Source organism: Phaseolus vulgaris, chromosome 8, assembly GCF_051622355.1.
Source record: "Phaseolus vulgaris cultivar YP4 chromosome 8, ASM5162235v1, whole genome shotgun sequence".
Lineage (NCBI taxonomy): Eukaryota > Viridiplantae > Streptophyta > Magnoliopsida > Fabales > Fabaceae > Phaseolus > Phaseolus vulgaris.
In genome coordinates this window covers 53,287,524-53,307,566 of record NC_143505.1, presented here as the reverse complement: position 1 = coordinate 53,307,566, position 20,043 = coordinate 53,287,524, and the positions used below count along the sequence as shown (strand labels likewise).

At 32.0% G+C, this 20,043-nt stretch overlaps 1 protein-coding gene across 2 annotated transcripts; it reads right to left on the bottom strand.

Moving 5' to 3' along the window:
• Positions 1-2,539: 2,539 nt before the first annotated feature.
• On the bottom strand, positions 2,540-8,292 carry LOC137826366 (transcription factor PIF4). Of its 2 annotated transcripts, none has more exons than XM_068632303.2 (9): positions 7,949-8,292; positions 7,357-7,448; positions 6,369-7,269; positions 5,978-6,076; positions 5,830-5,895; positions 5,316-5,381; positions 4,939-5,232; positions 4,194-4,326; positions 2,540-3,191 (listed from the first exon to the last, which is right to left on the bottom strand). In XM_068632303.2, exons 2-9 carry the CDS (start codon positions 7,425-7,427, stop codon positions 3,172-3,174), a joined length of 1,650 nt encoding a protein of 549 aa, XP_068488404.1. In that variant the 5' UTR covers positions 7,428-7,448; positions 7,949-8,292; the 3' UTR covers positions 2,540-3,171. The 2 variants fall into 2 exon arrangements, with proteins under 2 accessions (XP_068488404.1, XP_068488405.1); XM_068632304.2 differs by having other exon boundaries at positions 7,357-7,517; positions 7,949-8,282.
• Positions 8,293-20,043: the final 11,751 nt, after the last annotated feature.

The following is a 20,043-nucleotide window of genomic DNA, read 5'->3' as shown; positions in this document are numbered from 1 at the left end:
TTGCGAAGGAGGACTAAAGAAAGAAAACGAATAGAAAGATAATTTAAGAGAGAGAAAAAAAATATAGAAAGTTTAAAATTTTTAAGTGAAATTTAAAATTATTAAATTGCTTTTATAAATTTCTATTATTTTTAAAATTCTCAATAAAAACCATATTTTATCATTAAATATTTCAATTAAAAAATTAATTTCTAAAACGTCATATTCAAAGGGAATAAAGATTATGATTGTCAATATATACTTTATTTCATTAGAATTAAAAGAGATAAATGATGTTTTAAAAAATGAGGTAACTAAAATAAATGAATAAATAAAATGAAAAAAAGATGTTAGTTCAAATTAAGATGAATACTCCACCTTTTATTTTTGAGTTAGTAGATAATGACAAAACTACACAAAAGAACTAACATACACTTTTACACGGTTTAACAACCCTAAGAAAATTATAGAGGTAATGAACATGTATATTTCATGGCAAGAATCAAAAACTCATCCATCAGTATTGCTACAAGAGCAAACTATATAAACAGAGAAAAAGAAACTCAATGATTAGAGTCTTCAACTATATCTAATATAGTTATTATTAAGTTCAATACTTTTTACACGTCTTTTTGTCGTCTTCAACTATATTTAACATAGTTATTACTAGGTTGGATATTTCTTACACATTTTTTTATTGATCTTTGGTTTTTAGGATTATTTTATCTTATTTTCATCTTTCTGAATTTTTATCTTTTAGGTTTAGTAAGAGTTTCAGATAAAAGTACAAGTTTTAAAATTTACCTTTGAGAGGGTGGATATTTATATATAGTGGTTATTTTTGGACTTATGATTAAAGTTGATCCAATACCATCTAAGTGTTGATAATTATATTATGAAAGGTATTTATCACATTTTATTTATTAATTAATTACACTATTAAATTATGATTAATTTTTATATTATATTTTCATTATCGGTGTGTCGAGACGCTTTAAAATTTAATCTTATAAAATAATCTCAACTTATATATTATGAAAATCATGATTTTTTTAGTTGATGTGATAATTTCAACGAAATAAATAAATTTAATAAAAAAAAGAAGAATTCAAGATAGGTTGGATTCCAACTTTATCATTGAGATAAGTTGAAAGTCGGAAGTTTCAGTTATTAATCACAATTACTATTAATCACAATTAGATAATTTAGTTTTATCATGTCACAATATGAATATTCCATGGGTTGACTTCGAAGTTCAATTTTTAGGCTACAATTATTATAAACACCACAATGAAAATAATATTTTCAGCAAATAATGGGGAAAAAGTAGTTGTAGTGAGTTGATATCAATCTTTTTCCAACATGAAACTTGAAGAAAGAGAAGGGTGTGTGGGAAAACCCAAAAGGAAGAAAATAATGTACAAAGCACCAAGTTGAATGACATGATAATAAATTAATCATTCACCTATCTCTTGTGTTCTAGTTATTACACTTCCCTTATGTGGGTCTCATCTTTGCCTTCTATCATTGTCATTTTCAATGTCTGTGTTTCACACATTTTGACCAATAATCAATTTGGTTGCTTAAAAATATCATGATTTTCATTGCTGATCTTATCCTAAAGTTTGTCACTGTTTGAGCAAAAAATTAGAGGGTGTACGATTTTGGTGGAGAAAGAAGATGGTGATGGGTGTGAAAATGGAATGAATGAAAGGGAGAATATCATAAAAACATATCACAGTGGGATTTGATGCCATTCTATATTTCAAGTACAACACACTGTGACAAAGGAAAAATAGGTAGAATTTAAAATAATGTAAAATAATTTTATGTTATTACTCATACTTTATTGTTATATTTTTTAAAATAATTAGTATAAAATTACTAAATTTATGAAAATATATAACAATTTATTATTAAATGACTTTTTTTCACAATTACAGAACATATTCTTATTTTTAAAAAAATCAGTGGAATTTCTAGTTTCAAAAGAAACTTATGCCGATGTTTACTTTAGCTTTGCATAGGTTAAGGAATGTCATGTCACTAACTCAAAGATTCCAAGTTGGGATTTTTTTTATATGAATGGAAATTATAATGAGTACAAAAAATTAAAGGAATATATATATATGTAAGGGGTTATAGATTTTTTTTCATTAATAAATTTTAAATGTAAAAAATAACAATGAAAATTACTTTCTTTATTAGTGGTTTTAATTAGTATATATGAGTATCTAATGATTCTCCCTTTTCAAAATCTTTGAAAATTCTGTCTTTTTATAGTATTTTTTAGTGTCTCTTACATTAAATATTTTTTACTAACTCTTTTCTCTATTACTAAAATTGAAAAATTGAAGAGTTTAGTTTTAAAATTTCGAAATCTATAATCTTTATTATTCTATCTCTATACATTATAGACAAACCAAGTGTTTCTCTTATAATCTAAACTAACCTCTTAAGTTAAAAAACATCATTCTTTTTTTCATAACCTATAACATTGATATAAAGTATAATAACTATTAAAGGTAAATTGATATAGAAGTATTAACACGTTACAATATAAGAAAATCATAAAATAGAAAATAATTTTAGAGACAAAAAATAATTAATTGTTATAGTGATTAAATTAGAGACATTTTAGAGACTACAAATATTTTTTGTTTCTAAATTAATTTCTATTATTGTTAAATGGTTTCTAAATTATTATTTAATTAGCTACCAAAGTTTTTCTACCAAATTCAGAATATAAATAATTGGTAGTTAAAATCTTGGTAGCTAATTAGATACCAATTTAGAAACTATTTAACAATAATAAAAATTAATTTAGAAATTAGAAAAAAATAGTTTCTAAAATCATCTTTAATTTAGTCACTATAACAACTAAATATTTTTTATAAGATTAGTTTTTATTTCATGATATTTTTAGTGTTAATTTAGATTAATTAACTTTAACTTTAATCTACAAACAATAGAAGATTACAGATGGATCCTTACCCTAGGAGCTCTTTTCGTACCTACCTAGCCACAATAAACTGATCTAATTTATCAGAAGTTAAACATAATTAATTAACTTTAAATTGCTCCATCATCTCCAAACTACATAAAATGGGAGCACATTATGCTTCTAGGGCTCACGTACTCCAATAGCTAATTACCCCAATTGGATAATTTTTAGGTATTGTTCTTCACTATTCAGTTAAAGGTGGAAGAACCTGGAAAGTGATAAAAAAAATGAAGTAATAAGGAATGGAAAGGGAAGAAAACACAAACACAATTACCAACTTTGAATTAATTATGAAATGTAATAAGAATATGTTTAAATTAGCATAAATATTTATAAAATAAATAAAATAAGTTAAAAATTACTATTATTAAAAAATAACTTTGCACTTAGTTTTATAGTTTTTTATTTAACTTTTTAAAAGTTAAGATGTATAATAGTTTTAGTGTTTATTTGAAAAAAAATAGGTGAAAACCGTGGTTATAAGGTGTATAAGTTGCTCCGGTGATAAAAATTCTAACTGAGATTTATAATTGATATTTGATTTAAACATGTTTCAGTCAACCTAATTGAGTATAACTAAATTATGTATTAGTTGTAAATTTTTAATTTTAGTTTTCGTGAATTTTAAAAATGTTTTGTCACTAGTGACATGTCATGTCATGTAGTAATTTGATTATGTCAAGTGACTACTATGAGATGTCACGTAACATGACATTATATTTGATATAACATTATCATAACTTACGAAGAATAAAGCTTTTTTTTCTCTTTATGTTTAAAGGTTTTAAAATTTACGAAGAATAAAACTTTTTTAAAATACTAAAGTTAAATTTAACTACCTGTACATATATGTTAAAACAATATATTTTATTCTTTATTTTTATCCTTAATTTGTCGTAAGCCAAATTGAAAGATGCGTTTAGTCCATTAATTTTTAATTTCTATTTTAAAATTTAAGTTTAAAATAAAATATCAAAAGTGAAGTATAAGCCATGTAAAATGACTTTTTTTTTCCTTTTAATTTTAAATGAAAGAAAGAGAATTCATTAAATCTTATTTAGACATATAGGAAGCTCTTTCACGTTATTTTTTTTATTTTTAAAAATGAAATTACTTAATTTTGTAAGAATTTATTAAATCTTGTCCTTTAAAAAAAGGGAATGAATGTATAAAGATCGAAAAAAAGTTATATGTATATGTAGTGGCGTACCAGTTTTGCCACTAACAGCATCATCAACATTAGCTGTTCCACTCATGGGTCCGCTGCTATTATTGCCTCCTGCAATCATTGTTTCACTATGTTGCATTGCTTGGGAACCATATCTCAATACATTATTCATTGACTGCAACAAAAAACCAACATGCTAACATAAAAAATTAACTACAACTCATTTAAACACACAATGAGATTATGAGCAAAAATGTTTCGGAGATAGCCTAGAGAACTATTAAAAACTTCGTCTTTTTTTTTTTGGCAGATTGTTAATGTTGAATAAACTTTAATGTAATTTGTGAGTTTTAAAATTAAAAGTTACTATAAAATAGTAGAATGAGAGTTTGGATATGTGAAAGGTCAAAAAGTTATGAGTGAAATTTTAATTATATTGTTAGTGGGATTTTAAGGTCATAATGCAGATTTTTCTAGAAAAACTTCTTAAAGCCTATAAATAAGATGTTCTCTCAGTTATAATATGCATCACAGAAAGAAATACAATAGAGAAAAAATTCAAAAAATAGTGTTTCCTTTAAAGAAAATTCAAGTGTGAGTGATGGCTTGTTTTACTGCTAAGGCTTCAATGTGAACTTCAATAATTTTCTAGGTGTTATTTCTCTACCAGAAACACTATGAATTTGTATTTTTTTGACTAAATTTACGTAACATGCATGCCTTAAAAAAGGAGTTGGTAGTTTTTACATGTGTAAGAAGAAAGTGAAAAAAGGAATTTAGTGTTCACCTGAGAGGCACTATGCAGGAGATGGTAACCCATGTAACGTGCGTATTGTTCTGAAAGGCATGGGTTTTGCATCTGATTTTGGTAATTGAAGGCACCCAAAACTGGATTTTGGCACATTAGATTCTGGTTTGGCATCTGAGGGTGAGTGAGAGACATGGGTTGAGCATGTGGTAATTGCATTGGGTTGTGAATGGAAGGCAAAGAAGGTCCACCTATTCCCATTCCCATCTGTGACATATAGTGCTGAATTCCTGGAAACATAACTGGTGTCATGCCAGCCCCCATGCACATTACCTGTCACCAACAACAACAACTTTTGTTACACATTAATGTATATTCTACTAGCAGTAGAGTGAGAGTGTATTATCATATTGTACCTGCAGCTGAAACTGAAGTGATTTCAAGTATTCGATTGCCTCTTCTAACATTGATGCTTTGTCTGTCTGCACGTACAACCGTTAGTAGTTACACCATCCATCATTGAATCTTATGAAAAGTAGAACTATTCCAAACAAAGAAAGTGTATAGTGTCTACTGTGCTACTGAAAGTTCCATCAGTACAACAAAAATACCAAATTACTCTGATAAATATGAGAAAATTTCAAAATTACTTCATTTCAACAAAACATTCAACAAAAATTGTTTCACTTTAAATTTATAATAGATAAGATTGTCAACATATTATCACTCTTTCTTACTAACTAATAATACATGAAACCTGTTAAATATATATATATATATAGTGTATTTCTTGTTTTATTTATTACATTTTCTTTGTTTTAAGGTGTCTGGTTGCACATAAATGTTCATGTATCATTTCTCGACGAGGTGCATGCATCTCCACAGAAAAGTTAAAATAGTGACAAGTCAACAAGCATTATGATAAGGAACCTTGTTACTGTTAGGTATAAGTTGCTGCAATGCTCTCATCTTCTCGTTGATCCTATCTCTTCTTCTCTGTATAAAAAAATAAACGCTGGTAATAAGAGTAAAGTTGACACAACACAAGTTTCAACTTCGAAAATTACAAGAAAAATACCCTTTCGGATAGATTATGCACTTCAGCTGCACGGTTCTTTCTGGAAGGCCTTGTCCGCTGAGATAACTTGTTTCCATCTGCTGATTTAAGTTCTGTGGCCTATTGCACATGGAGACACAACACAGCTCATCAGTCAAACTGTAACAAAGTTTTGTTTCCTTTGAGTAATACAGTCAGTGCTATACGAATCACACACGTCATTTAGTTCAATTATGGACTAAGTGAGTGTTTTACATGCTGATTAGTAAAAGCAAGTAATGGTTTCTTCTCATATGCATGTGTGTGGGTGGATGATAATCAAACACAGTAAATCTTCAATAAAAAATTCAAGGAAAAAAGCAAGCATGCATTATGAAGGTAAATATGGAGAGAGAAAGAGCAAGAGTATGACCTCACTTTGCTCCTCTACTGCTTCTTCTTCTGTCACTTTTCTCTTTTGGCCATGGTCTCTTGTTGATAGGGAACAAGTTCTTCCAATACCAGTACTGCCTGAGCCACCGGAAGATGAAGTCACAGTTGGTTCAATCATCTCTGATTTTCCTCTCTCACTCCTAGGAATTGGTCTCTGGATACAATCTACAGCTTCAGGCTCGGAAGATAAAGTGATATTATTAGTGGTGGTCCAAACGCCACTGCTTGAAACCCAGTTTACATCTTGGTCCTGAGGGATGTGATTGCTGCCACAGTGACTTGAACCAACCGTGATCACTGAGGGCTCTCTACCCTCACTTTGTGAGAGCTTAGCTCTAGGTTTTTGAGATGTTGAAGAAACATGTGCTGAAAAGTGAGGAAAATTTAGCACCTTCCGTGATGCACCAAAGTCATTGATTTTCTGAGATGAATCAGCAACATGAAATCCTGAAGCAGGCATAGGATTCTCTTGGAGTCCCTGAACACAGGAGGATTTCATGTTAGATGGTAGTGGTTGTGAAGGTGAAGGAGGATGATGGGGGCCACTAGGGGAGAAAATATTGGCAAACTTTTCCTCTTCCAATTGCCTGATTGGCATGTAATAAGATTCAACTTCACAAGGTGGTGGTAGCTCAGATAAAAGGTTTGAACAAAATTCTTGTTCTAAAGGGTCATCAAGAGGGTATTGGATCCATGGGGCTGCCTCTTCTTGATCCAAGTTGTTTGAATTCTCATACGGCCCACTGGCCCTTAATGTCGATTGAGCAGTTTTCTGCACCTGTCTCATGTTGGATGAATTCCCAAGTAGCCTCCTATTTTGTTGGCTGTGCATAACTACTTGCCCATTTTGCCATAGGAGTTCTACGTGTTCTTGGTCCAGCCTGTAATAAATTGACCAAATAGAGAATAATAATCAAGGAAAAGTTAATAGGGACAGTATCTTGCTTTGACAGAGATAGATAACACACCCTGTGGGCTTTCTCTGGTTGGTGAGACATGTATCACTCTCAAAATCCCAACCTGGAATAGTGTTGTTCATTGTTCACCAACCAGTTGTCACCTTGAACAAGAGAGGGGGGAACTTTAGGCTTCGAAAACAAACTTTACAAGCAAAGTAAAATAAGATAATCTGCATAGTTCAGCCAATTCAGTAATCAAGTTTCAAAGTGAAAGAAAATAAAATAATACTAAAAAGAAAGAAAGCCAAAGTGTTGAACTTGACATGCGCCAAGGGGAGAAACACCCAATGAAATGGAACCTTAGAAAACACAAAACCGAATGTTCAAAAGGAGACTTGGAATGGAAAATTACTTTCCTATTACAGTTGAAAGCACACGCTCACAAGAACAGAAAAAGAAAAAGAAATTATAAAATACAGTCAAGAACTAGAAAAATTACCAAACAGTGATCAACCAAAATGGGAAAAAATTGAGACTGACAGTTAGAAAGATGTTCCAAGTATAGAACTAGATTATCTAACCCATACACGTAAACAAAGAGACACAAACTAGAAAACTAAGAAGTACTGATTGTAAAATGAAGAAAAAGGAAGAACCCCACCTGAGTTATGGTAAAAAGACTTGTTTTTGTCTTTTGGTTAAGGAAAAAGCTGGTTTCTATAATTGGTTGAATGGAAGCTATAAATAGATGGTAATTAGAAAGTGATGAAACTCCCTCTTGGGCTTAAGGAGTTTGGTGACAGAGGTTGTAGCACGGTTTTAGCAAGAAGAGGGACAGTGACATGTCGAAGTACAAGGAGAGAAAGCAAATATGGCATGAGAAAAATGGTACTTAATAATGGTGCGGAGTGAATGGAGACGGGACCAGTTCAAAAGGGGGTCTGCAAGTTAAGGTTTCTGGCTGTTGAATATGTGAAACGCAAACAAGGAAATCCAATTCTCCATGCACACGGTGGATGCTATCTGAGAGATGATTGTGGTGTTGACACGTGGCAGGGACAAGGTGTACATAATTGAAGACTGATAAGGCTCTGCATTGTCTCAAAAAGAAAGGAAAAAGATGTGGTACTGGTTTCATGCTCATCTTGACAGCTACTAATCAAAGCCACCACCTCTCTCTAACTTCATTTTTTTCACTTGAGAGGAGTGAAAGGTTAACATAGAATCTGAGTCCTAACTTAAAAATTATTGTCATAACAAGCACTTGATAAATCTGTTAATCACATGGATAACATTGTATTGTGATATGGGATAGTTAGTTGACAGTTAAGTGGTCGTGTTTAGTTGACTGTATAAAAGGAAAACTTGCCATTCTCTGATTTATAGTTTTTCAACTGTTGTAAAAAACTTTTCCCTGCTACTCTCTTCAATAAAACCTCTTCTGAATCTCTTCTTGTTCAAGGTTCCCTAGTACTTTTGGTTCTTCGAGTTTCTTACAGTTCCTAGAACTATCTCTTCTATATCAATTGGTATCAGTCTGTCTCATATGCTAGAAAGAAGAGCTAAGGGTCTTTGTTACTTTTGTGACAGCCTTTTAGTCAATCTCACACTTTGACTCGCAAGAAACTCCAGATACATGTTTTAGAAAATAATGATGAAGATGAGGAAATCCCATCACGTGATAGTGATATGCATACCACAGATGTTGAGATGAAGGAACCACAAATTTCCATGAATGCTTTGTTTATAATTTAGGACCATGCGAATTATTGGTTATCATAATAAGAAGCCTCTTCATGTGGTGATAGATACTGGAAGTAAACACAATTTCTTTTATTACTTTTTCAGCAAAGAATATAATGAATGAAAAGGGATACTTAAGGGAACCCTTATACAATTACCATGAAACCCTCATCACCTAAAAGCTAAGGCTTCTAATACATACCTTCCTCATACACCAGAACCTACCAACACTACATCAGGAACTGCACAAGCAGCTGTGATGCTAGAAAACAAAAATTCTAATCATAAGCAGCAATCCCCTAACTATTGCTGCAAAGCTAGAACAACTTCAGCAAGCTACAGCTACATGTTAATAAAAAACAGAATCAATCACAGCCAGAAAAGTCACAAATATAGCACGTCAAGCAGTTATTAAAACTGCTGGGAAGTGTCTCAGCATATCTGAATAGACAGAACATATGCTGCATTGAATCTGGCACACCACACCTAACAGAACCAATGAACCACAGCAGAATCGAAACTGAACAGATGCTGCATTGAATCTGGTACACTACGCCTAGCAGAACCAATAAGCAGAACCTTCACCTGCAGAATGAACATACCCTTCATCTGCAAAGTGAAAGAACCTTCATGTGCAGAATGAACGTAACCTTCATCTGCTGCCCCTCTACCAATTCTGCTTATCTGTTTCTGCTGCATGGGTGAAAACTGAAGCATCATCTAAGCATTCATCCATAGAGCAGCCTAAACCAACATTGGCACACATGGCTATAGTTGGTGGAAAAATCACAGCAGACTTAGAGCTGGGTTATTGCTGCTGCTGTTCCAAGACGAAACTTTGAGTTGTTTTCACATGCTGCCTCTAGTCAAAAGTCCCTCTCTGTTCCAGAGGAGTTATATTTTACCCTTATCTAACGTCCCTTGGCCCGCATGGCATTGACAATAGGTGCTGGAATATGACACACCAATTAAAGAACTATTGTATTGGCTCAGGCTCTCCACACTTTGGCACAAGCAATGAATATTTAGATATGCATATGAAACCAGACCCTTCCCACACACAGCAGCCTGCAGATTTGTGGTTCATATAAAAATTCATAACTCCTACCTTTAGACTCCCTTACTCCTCAAAGCACCTTCTCATAACCATAACACCCTTTGCCTGGAAGCAATTAGAACAGCCAGCAGAGGGGCCTTCATCTACTATAGCATCCCCTTATTTCAACGTCTGTCGCCCAAATCAGCTTCCTCAAACCTTTCACGTTTACCTGTAACTTCTAATTCATAGATGGGGTTCAAAACCCAATCCACAAAGGAAGAATTAAATGAGTGTATGTTTCATCATAACCAAGATTTGAGTTGTGTCATCTGGAAAATCTCTTCCGCATCTACTATCCTTCCTTGAATACAACACAGTTTCTTTATTCCCAAATACTTGTGACTATAGTTGCCCAAAAACTTTTCCATACCAAGTTTTGTTTGCTACTTGTACCAGATGAAAATTCTGAAAGTGGCACTTCAAGTGAAAGTGTTGAACAAACATTATGCGAATCCACCAGTGATAGTGTTGAACAAACATTATGCCAATCCACCTGTAGCACATAGACCATAGACTTTGTGCAAATTTGCATATTCTAGAAATAGATGTTGACTTGATTCATCCAGAGCCTGACACATTGCACATGTGGATGTGTTTACCGTCACCCTTCTCCTACTCAAGCTCATTCTTGTGGGGATTCTATCCAACAGAATCCTCCATGTCGTAGTCAACACGTTGGGTAATGCTTTAACTGTCCACATGCACTTGAAGAGGTCATAAGGTCATTATGAGGACCTCTGGGGTGATTGGCTAGGCAGGCATTCATACACTGATTCATAAGCTTCTACTTTCCAACCTATTGCTTTCTGAAACCATCTTGCACCTCCTCCCTCACAACATACTTTAGAAAAGTCTCTCCACCACCAAGATTGGAACTTCATAGGTGTTCGATTGTTGTTTACGTCCGTGCCATATTTTGAAACTAGCAAATATCTGCATTTCCCTTTCTCTTCAGTCAAAAGACGCCATCTCCACTTACCCAAGAGAGCATAATTAAACTTTCGAATATCTTTTAATCCCTGCCCACCCTCGTCTTTAGGTTTACACAGATTCTCCCAACTTATCCATGATATAGATCTGTTCTCCTTTCCCCACCCGCATAAAAACCTCCTTTGGATACTAATGATGCTTTTGCAAACTGATTCTAGTGCTTTGAAGAAGGACATGTAGAAGAGGAGTAAAGTTGTGATGACAGACTTAATCAAACAGATTCATCCTGCCAACGAAAAAAATCTCACTTTCTACGCGTTGAGTCTAGCACTTAATTTGTTTAACATTGGCTCCCAAAACTATTTTTTCTTTGGGTTACCTCCCACTTCTAACCCCAAGTACTTAAATGGTATCCTCATCTATGTGCAATTTAGGGTCTTTGTGTAGCACACTAGGGCATTCCTTTCAACATTTATACCAACCAACTTTGATTTATGGAAATTAATCTTCAGACCTGAAGCGAGTTCATATCCCCTAAGAATAACCTTCATGGTGACCACATTACAAAATGAATCTTCACATAGAAAAGGAGTATCATCAACAAATTGGAGCATGCAGAACTCTACCTCATTCATACCAACCTTCACTCCTGAAAGCACCTTGACCTTTAAAGTTTGTCTTACTAATCCGGCTAGGCCTTCTCCTACCACAATAAAAAGGAATGGAGCTAAAGGATCACCCTGCCTCAACCCTCTCATTGGTTTAAATTCCTCCGTAGGCTACCATTTACTAGAACAGATACCGATGCAGATTCTACACACCATCTAATCCATTGAATCCATTTATTATGGAAGCCCAACCTCTGCAACATATGATATAGAAATTTTCACCTTACCGAGTCATACGTCTTTTCATAGTTCACCTTCAAGCACAACCCACTCCTCTCATACCTCCTGAGATTATCTACCACTTCATTGGCCATAAGGACATTATCTAGCATCCTTTTATCCTTCACGAATGCTTATTGACTTTCATCAATAACCGAGTGAAGAACATTCTTAATCCTGCATGACAACACCTTGGAAATGATTTTGTATAAAGCACCCACTAAGGAAATAGGTCTATATTGATCAAGCTTTGACGAATCTCTCACTTTAGGTACTAAGGCTATAAAAAATGCATTACAACCTTCCGAGATGCTACCCGTTTCATGGAAGTGTGTCACTGCTGCAACAATCTTATTTTTTAGAATGTCCCAATGAAGTTAAAATTATAACCATATGGGCCAAGGCTCTTTGAGCCCTCACATTGCCACACCGCTTTTCGTACTTCTTCCTTAGAGAAGTTGAAGATGAGGCCTAAGTTATCTTCTAAGGAAAGAGATTTAAAATTTAGTGCACCAAGTCTAACCCTAAAGTCTTTTGTAGCCACAAATATGTCTTCAAATAACTTTTTCGCTTCTTTTCTATCAACTTCAGGTTCTTCACTCCACCGACCCCCAACCTCAACTCCTTTAACCCCATTCTTTAGTCTTCTCCATCTTAAAATATAATGATAGAATCTTGAATAGGACTCCCCATGTTTAAGCTAGTTTGCTCTAGCCTTTTGACTGATAAAAGATTATGTCTTTTTATTAGTCACCCTTAATTGGCTTACAAGTTCCATTATTTTTAACCTATCACTTCCCACCAGGTCACCATTAGCATCTTTCCAATCAAGTACCTTTATTTCCTTTAGAATCCTCTTATTGTTCGAGTCCATATGACCAAACATTTCGTGGTTCCATACTTTTAGGTCACCCTTCAGCATTTTCAACCTACCTTTAAATTTCGTTATGTCATTTCCTTCTACAAAATTCAAAATCCATTTATCTTTCACTTAAAACTTCTCTCCATGTGCCAAGCATCGATAGTCCTTAAAGGTTTAAGACCCCAGTTCTTAGTCGTGGATTTCACCACAATAGCACAAGGATCTAAAGGTAAATAGAATTAGAAATAAGGATTTGCTGTGGTGGAGAGATATGAAAAGGATTGGAGGTTAAAGGAATGAAAAATGAATTTGATGACAATGGCACGTGGAATTTGGGTACGGGGAAAATTGTAATATTTTGAGAAGATAAGTGGTTGGAGAGAGTAAAGTTAAGGAACGGATTTCCAAGGTTGTATGGTCTATCTTTAAATTAAGATAATACGTTGAATCAAGTTGGGGAGTGGTCTGGTGTTAGTTAGAGATGTAAGTTAGGCTGGAGAAGGAACATGCTTGTTTGGGAGTCAGATCAAGTAGATCAATTATTGTCTCTATGGGTCAATAAGAAAATGGTCAAGGAAGATGCTGAATTTGAAAAAGTTGATAATTGAATTTGGAGGGAGGGGGATTCTAGGAGATATACGGCTAAGTCTGCGTATATAATTTTAATGAGAGAAATACAAGGCGAAGATAGTTTAATCTTTAAACAATTTTGGAAGATAAAGTTTATCCCATCTGCACAGATAACTCCTTGAAGAGTGTTACAAATGACATTAGCAACAAGGGATAATTTGTCTAAATGTGGTGTTATTTTACTAAATAATTTATGTGTTTTGTGTGGTGTGGAAGAAGATTCTATAAATCATATGTTTTTTAATTGCAAAATTGTTTGACTTATATGGGAGATGTGTTATAATTGGTTGGAGTGTCGACAATTAATTATTATGATGTGAAATCACATTTTATGCATAACAAAATTCATTTTTTTAATGCTACGAGCAATATAATTTGGGGGAGTAATTTTATAACAATAATTGGGGAGATTTGGAAACAAATGAATGGATGTATATTTAAAAGTGATAGAGTCGATCACGTGAAAGTTTTCACTATTGCACAAATGAAGTTTGGTTGTGGATACTTGGCAAAAAAACATATAATTGATTTTTTTTTTTATTCAGATTGGTGTTTGGAACCTCTAGAATGTATGAGATATATTAGAAAAGGTAATTGAGTTATTTTTCTTCTGCAATGCTCTATGTAATAGTATTTTTTGACTTGTTGTAGACAAGACTGTGGTTTCCTTTTCTTCTTGCAGGTTGTTGAATGTGGGAGGACTTTGGTTTGTGGTTTGTTGGTTGGAGGGAGTTTGTAATTTGCAAAATATTGTCAAATGTTTTGGAGCGGAAAGGATGTGCAGTGTATGCTGGATCAAAGTTCTTGGATTGGTCTCCTAGGAGTGAAGACTCACTATGAAAGAAAGGAGCCTTGTTGAATTTCAAAGGTGGAAGGATGAAGAAAACGTAAAGCACTGCAGTGTTTAGTGGTTGTGGTTGGGGCTTTAGCATGAGGATATTTTGGTTTTTGTTTAGAACTTTTTATTTGGAAAACTGAGTAAGGTTTTGAATGTCACATAATGTCCTTATGAAACTTTAGATTTTTCCTTGCATCATCACTCCTATGATGACTTTTTACGGCAAGTGAATCGCGGCGTTTGTCAGAAGTAATAATTGTCCCTAAGGACGAATATCGATCCCACTAGGAACAATGAATTATCGAGTACAATATTCGCTAAATATAACAACAAAATAATAAAAAGAATTTGAAGTGATGATGTTGGCACTGATCAATAAGAAAACAAATAAAGAATTAGTTGCTTCAATTGGAAAAATAGGAATTAGGTTTCATCTCTCTCACTCTCATGTATTTTGATTAGCATGTTAATATTAAGTTCTTTGATTGAAATATTGATGCCCGTATAAAAACCATTTATATCGATTCCTCGCATATAAAATCCTTAAGAATGCCCCCTAACCATCGATCTCTCACATCATAATTATAAGAACAACTTAAAACGAAGCTCAGACGTTTAATAACAATTAACATTTCAAGTCTATTCCTAGCACTCAAATATGTTAAGTATTGTTGTTTAGGTCCAAACCCTAAAAATACCTCCCGGTCATATTGAGGATTCTCAATTTGTCACAAAAAGTTAAAAGTAAAACAACAATAACAATAATCAATCAATAACTGAATATTAATATATAAGATATCACCTCAATACATAAGAGTTCAAGCAGATTACTACCAATCTCAAGGGGTAGAATTAGCCACACATACTTCTAACACCTTTCATTCTCCCAATTGGGTTACAATTCACTCAATGGTGTTTTCCTCTCAATCTCGCCCCCTAGGGTTGAGCCTCTAGCCCTCTATTTATCCTACTTAAGGTCCAATCTTTCTTTGCATCTTTTTCCATTCTGGGACCTTCCAACTTTCTCTTTTTAGCTCAAATTATTTTCCTTTATTCCAAATCTTCAATCCTCCCTAAAAATCTGCAATTAACACCAAATTTGAGAATAAAATGCTCTTATTCAAATAAAACTCATAAAAATGTAAAAAGGTATAAATTCATAAATTAGGGATGATTTTATATGTAAATTAACAATAAATCCTCATAAGTGTCTATATTTTAATATGAAATATTACTGAAATTAGGCATTTATCATCCTACCAATGAATATGAATTATCTTACTTATTATACTAAAACTAAAATGAGACAAAAAAAATCACAAATTATTATAGAGTTTCCAAATCAACTAATTAGTTAGTGTATGCATTAAAAATCAGTATGGATCACTTACCTTACAGAAAATATATTGCATTGGTCTTCTTGTGACCCTTCCACTTAAGATTTTAATACCAATCACAACTCTAATTAAATGAAATATCATTATAGGTCAATAATATATTTTAAAATCATATTGAAAAGAACTTAAAATTTATTGTTGTAATAAGCTTTTCGTTTCATGTGCGATTCAATAAAAAAAAATCACACAACAATATATTTCTTATGCCTAAAGGTGATTAATTACTAATGAGACATGCTTACAATAAGAAAACCCAATTGAGATATAATTAACATTACCAAAAAAACTCATTATTTATATATGTCTTTTTAAGTTCCTTATTCATGTTTATAAGCATTTATTCCACCTTGGTGTTCTTGGACTTTTGAATATATTTATAAATTCACTTTTCCTTGCTCAATATTCAATTTGTCCATATACCAAAATGAATGAAATAAATGCATTTAAAATATATTATTAAATATTAAAAAACATAACTAAATAAAAAATGACTTACATTATTCGTGTTATATCACATAAATGTTTAACAAAGAACTTTTACAAATATCTACATTTGGTAGATAAATGTGCAATGGAACAACAAATATATCCACATCAAAAAAATTATTGTCTCGAAGTACCTAGAAATGTCTTCATCGCAATTATGGTAATTGATGACTTTTTTACGACAAGTGCATTGCGTTGTTAGAAGTAATAATTTGTCCCTAATGACGGATATCGAACCCACAAGGAACGGTTGAATAATTAAGTAAAAGATTCACTAACTATAAAACAGAATAATAAATAATAAAAGTTTGTTGAGCTTTGTTATGATGACAATGATTAATAAGAAAACAAGTAAAAGAGTTTGTTGCTTCAATTGAAAAAATAGAAATTGGGATTCATCTTTCTCACTCTTTTGTATTTTGATTAGCGTGACAATATTGTGTCCTTGATTGATATTGATGCTCGTATAAAAATCATTTATATCGATTCCTTGCATATAAAATTATTAAGATGCTTCCTAAATATCGATTCCTCGCATATTTATAAAAATAACTTATCAGTAAGATCATACGTTGATAGCAATTAATATTTCAAATTTATTCCTAGCATTCAAATATGTTAAGCATTATTATTTGGGTCAGAAACTTATAAGTATTTTCCAATCAAATCTAAATTTCGAGATCAAGGCAAACAAACATTACTAGCAAAATGATAATACCAATCATCAATCAAGAACAAAATATTATATTTAGATATCACCTCAATGCATAAGAGTTTGAATAGACTTCTCAATCCCAAAGGGTAAACTTAGTCACACATGATGGTTGTTACAAGCAGGGAGAGCAGGAAAAGAAGTTTCGGAATGTTTCTCCTTGACAACTACCTCCTCTAGGATTTTCTAACAACTTTTATTCTCTCAATTGGATTACAATTCACTCAATGGTGTTTTCCTCTCAATCTTGCACGCCTAGGGTTGTGCCTCAAGCCCCCTATTTAACCTAATTTGTTTGGGCTTAAGTGAGTTCTCGGCACTAATGGGCTCACTTGGGTGAGTTTCACGTAAAAATGTCCAAAGTTATTGGGTCAAATTTCAGTAATATTTCATATTAAAATATAAACACTTATGGGTATTAATTGATAAAATAAGTATAATATAACCCCTAATTTAAGAATTTATACTTTTTACATATTTTGTGATTTTAATTTAAATAAGAACGATTTATTCCCAAATTTGTGTTAATTTCAAGATTCTAGGAAAAAATGAAGATAACTGGGCAAAAGGAGAATATACAAAACTAAAAAGGGAAAGTTGGAATGCACCAACATCACCAAAGCTACCCCAAACTCGTAAAAAACCAAGATGCCACTAGTGGATCTCGCTCAAGGGAGCTCAATCTCGCTTGAGCGAGTTGCTTTAGTAACATTGGGCAGTTTTACGTGTTTCTTAAATGAAAATGTGAATGATGAGGATGTACTAATTAAAAACATGGTGAAATTGATGATAGTAAAATCTGAGAAATAATGGGATGAATATAGTGTTGTCTTGTATTTGGTGCAATTTTAGACCCAAGGATGAAGTTAGAAACATTGGGTTTTTGCTTTGAAAATTTTGATTCACTTACTTGGGAGCTGAAATTGAAAAAGATCAAGGAAAAATTATACAAACTTTTTGCTGAATATTCTACCAAATATTTGACAACATCATCAACTATTCAAAAGCATAAGCAAGGACAATCTCCATCTTCATCTATGTCTAAACCAAGTTTTTTTTTATGTAAGTTACTTACTTTAATAATGCAGTTCAATTCCTTTTTAATTTTTTTGCAGCGGTCCATTATCCATGATACTAACTTATTACATCATAATAGGAATTAAAAATGTGCAAGCTTCAAGTAGTTAATAAAGCTAGAAGGACATAACTTAACACTTATTTGGATTAACCAACTTTGGATTTTGACTTTTTAGAGCAGATGGATGAGTTAGAATGGTGGAAAAATAATAGTCAACTATTTTCCAATCTTGCTTTAATGGCAAGAGATTTGTTGAGCATCCCTATAAACACAGTTGCATCAGAATAGCATTTAGCATTGGTTCTCAAATTCCTAATAAGTATAGAAATCGTCTTTTTCCCAAAAATGTGGAAGCAATAATTTGTACTTCTAGTTGGAAGCATGTATTTTCTTAGGGTAATTCAATTATTTTAAATGATCTTATTTTTATTGTACTATTTTTATTTTAAATTAATTAATTCAGTGTCATTGTTTAAATGACACGGAAGAATATAATTATCAAAAAGTGGATGAAAGTTCTTCTAATGATGCATTCAATGTTATTGAAATGGAAGAATATTGATGTTTTTGAATTGGTTATGTTTAATGTAGTGGTGTAGTTGTTTGTTGTTTGGGTATGTTTTGAAATGGAAGAATATTCATGTTTGATGTTTTATCTTAATTGAATTATTGATGTTTGACTTTGTTTGAAATGGAAGAAAAAAATATTGATGTTTGATGTTTTATATCAGTATCAAACATAAGTTCATTTTTTTTATTCAATTGTAATCAATTTGTATTCAAAAAAAATATATTTATTGAATTTTATATTCAATTTTTCAGTAAGCAATGCAAAAAAAATAACAAATATTTATATTGAATTCCTTTATATTCAATTTTTTTATAATTATTGAATTTGTATATTCAATTTTTCAGTAGCAAAAAGTTACAAATATTTTTATTGAATTTTTTTATTCGGGAGAGAAATTAGTTTGTATTCATTACGCAGGACAGATCAAATACGAGACGACCTATGCAAAACAGAACAACCCGCACCCTAATAACATTTAGTTTATGTGAGAAAGATCAAATAATATTAAATCTTTCCTCCAAATGTTATTCTCAATGCATTTGTTTTTGTCTCTTTCAAAACATAATGTTAATATTATTTATTTGTTCATGTACTTGCTAGCCATTTTGGAGTGTCAATGCAACTTTATCCATCTTGACATTTATTAAATATTTTTTTATAATATATGATATATCTTTATATTTATCACTTGGTTGCGTTAGCTGATAGTAGACCTAATTTCTAAGGAAAGAGAAGATGCTAATGTGGATATTTGTTCTCCCAATACATGAAAACTATGTGATGTGAACCTTACAAAGTTTTATCTTTCATTACTACTAAAAGGAGAAATTTTAAATATCATTTTACCAAAAAAGTATGTTTTTGAACATTTTAAATAATTAACTCTCCTTGTATAAAGTACCATATAAGAGAAGGAACAAAATGCATATCCATTATACTCAATTAGACTAAATTTGAAAACTACCCCACTTATTTTTCTAATAGGAAAATGTAGAGTTTACTAATTATCAAACTAACGTGAAAGTCTTTTAAGAGATTCAATCCTCAACAATTTTATCTAGCTAAATTTAATGGGAGAATAAAAAATAATCAAGATTTATAATTTGGTTCCAAATAATTTTGTAATCTCTAAAGAATTTTGTCAAATCTTGAGACTTGAAACAATGTTGATGATTAAGTATTAAGTTTTGTTTTAAATTTTAATAATATATATATATATATATATATGTAATAAAGTTTGAAAACCTAAATTGAAATTGGTATGGGAAGAAGGGATGGTGTGTGAAACCTTGAGGTCCACCAACTAACTTCTACCTAACCAAATCCATATTGAATTCTTCTATTCACACACTCCACCTATTACCAACTTATGTTTGCAAATCACATACCAATTTAATGCCTCATTTAATGTTTTTTTGTGTGCCTTTTCTTGATACTTTCAAATCACTCCCTTCTCCTTCACACTTAAATTAACTATTAATGCTTTCCATTTTTAGATAAATGTGTAAAAATAAAGTATTGTT

What these genes read in the sequence shown, in the direction of transcription:
- LOC137826366 (XM_068632303.2), bottom strand. Translation starts at nt 7,427, where the DNA reads ATGAACAACACTATTCCAGGTTGGGATTTTGAGAGTGATACATGTCTC. An exon ending in AACCAGAGAAAGCCCACAGG is followed by an intron (nt 7,270 to 7,356) that starts GTGTGTTATCTA and finishes AATTTATTACAG; the next exon opens with GCTGGACCAAGAACACGTAG. An exon ending in TGCTGTTAGTGGCAAAACTG is followed by an intron (nt 3,192 to 4,193) that starts GTACGCCACTAC and finishes ATCACTTTCCAG; the next exon opens with GTTCTTCCACCTTTAACTGA.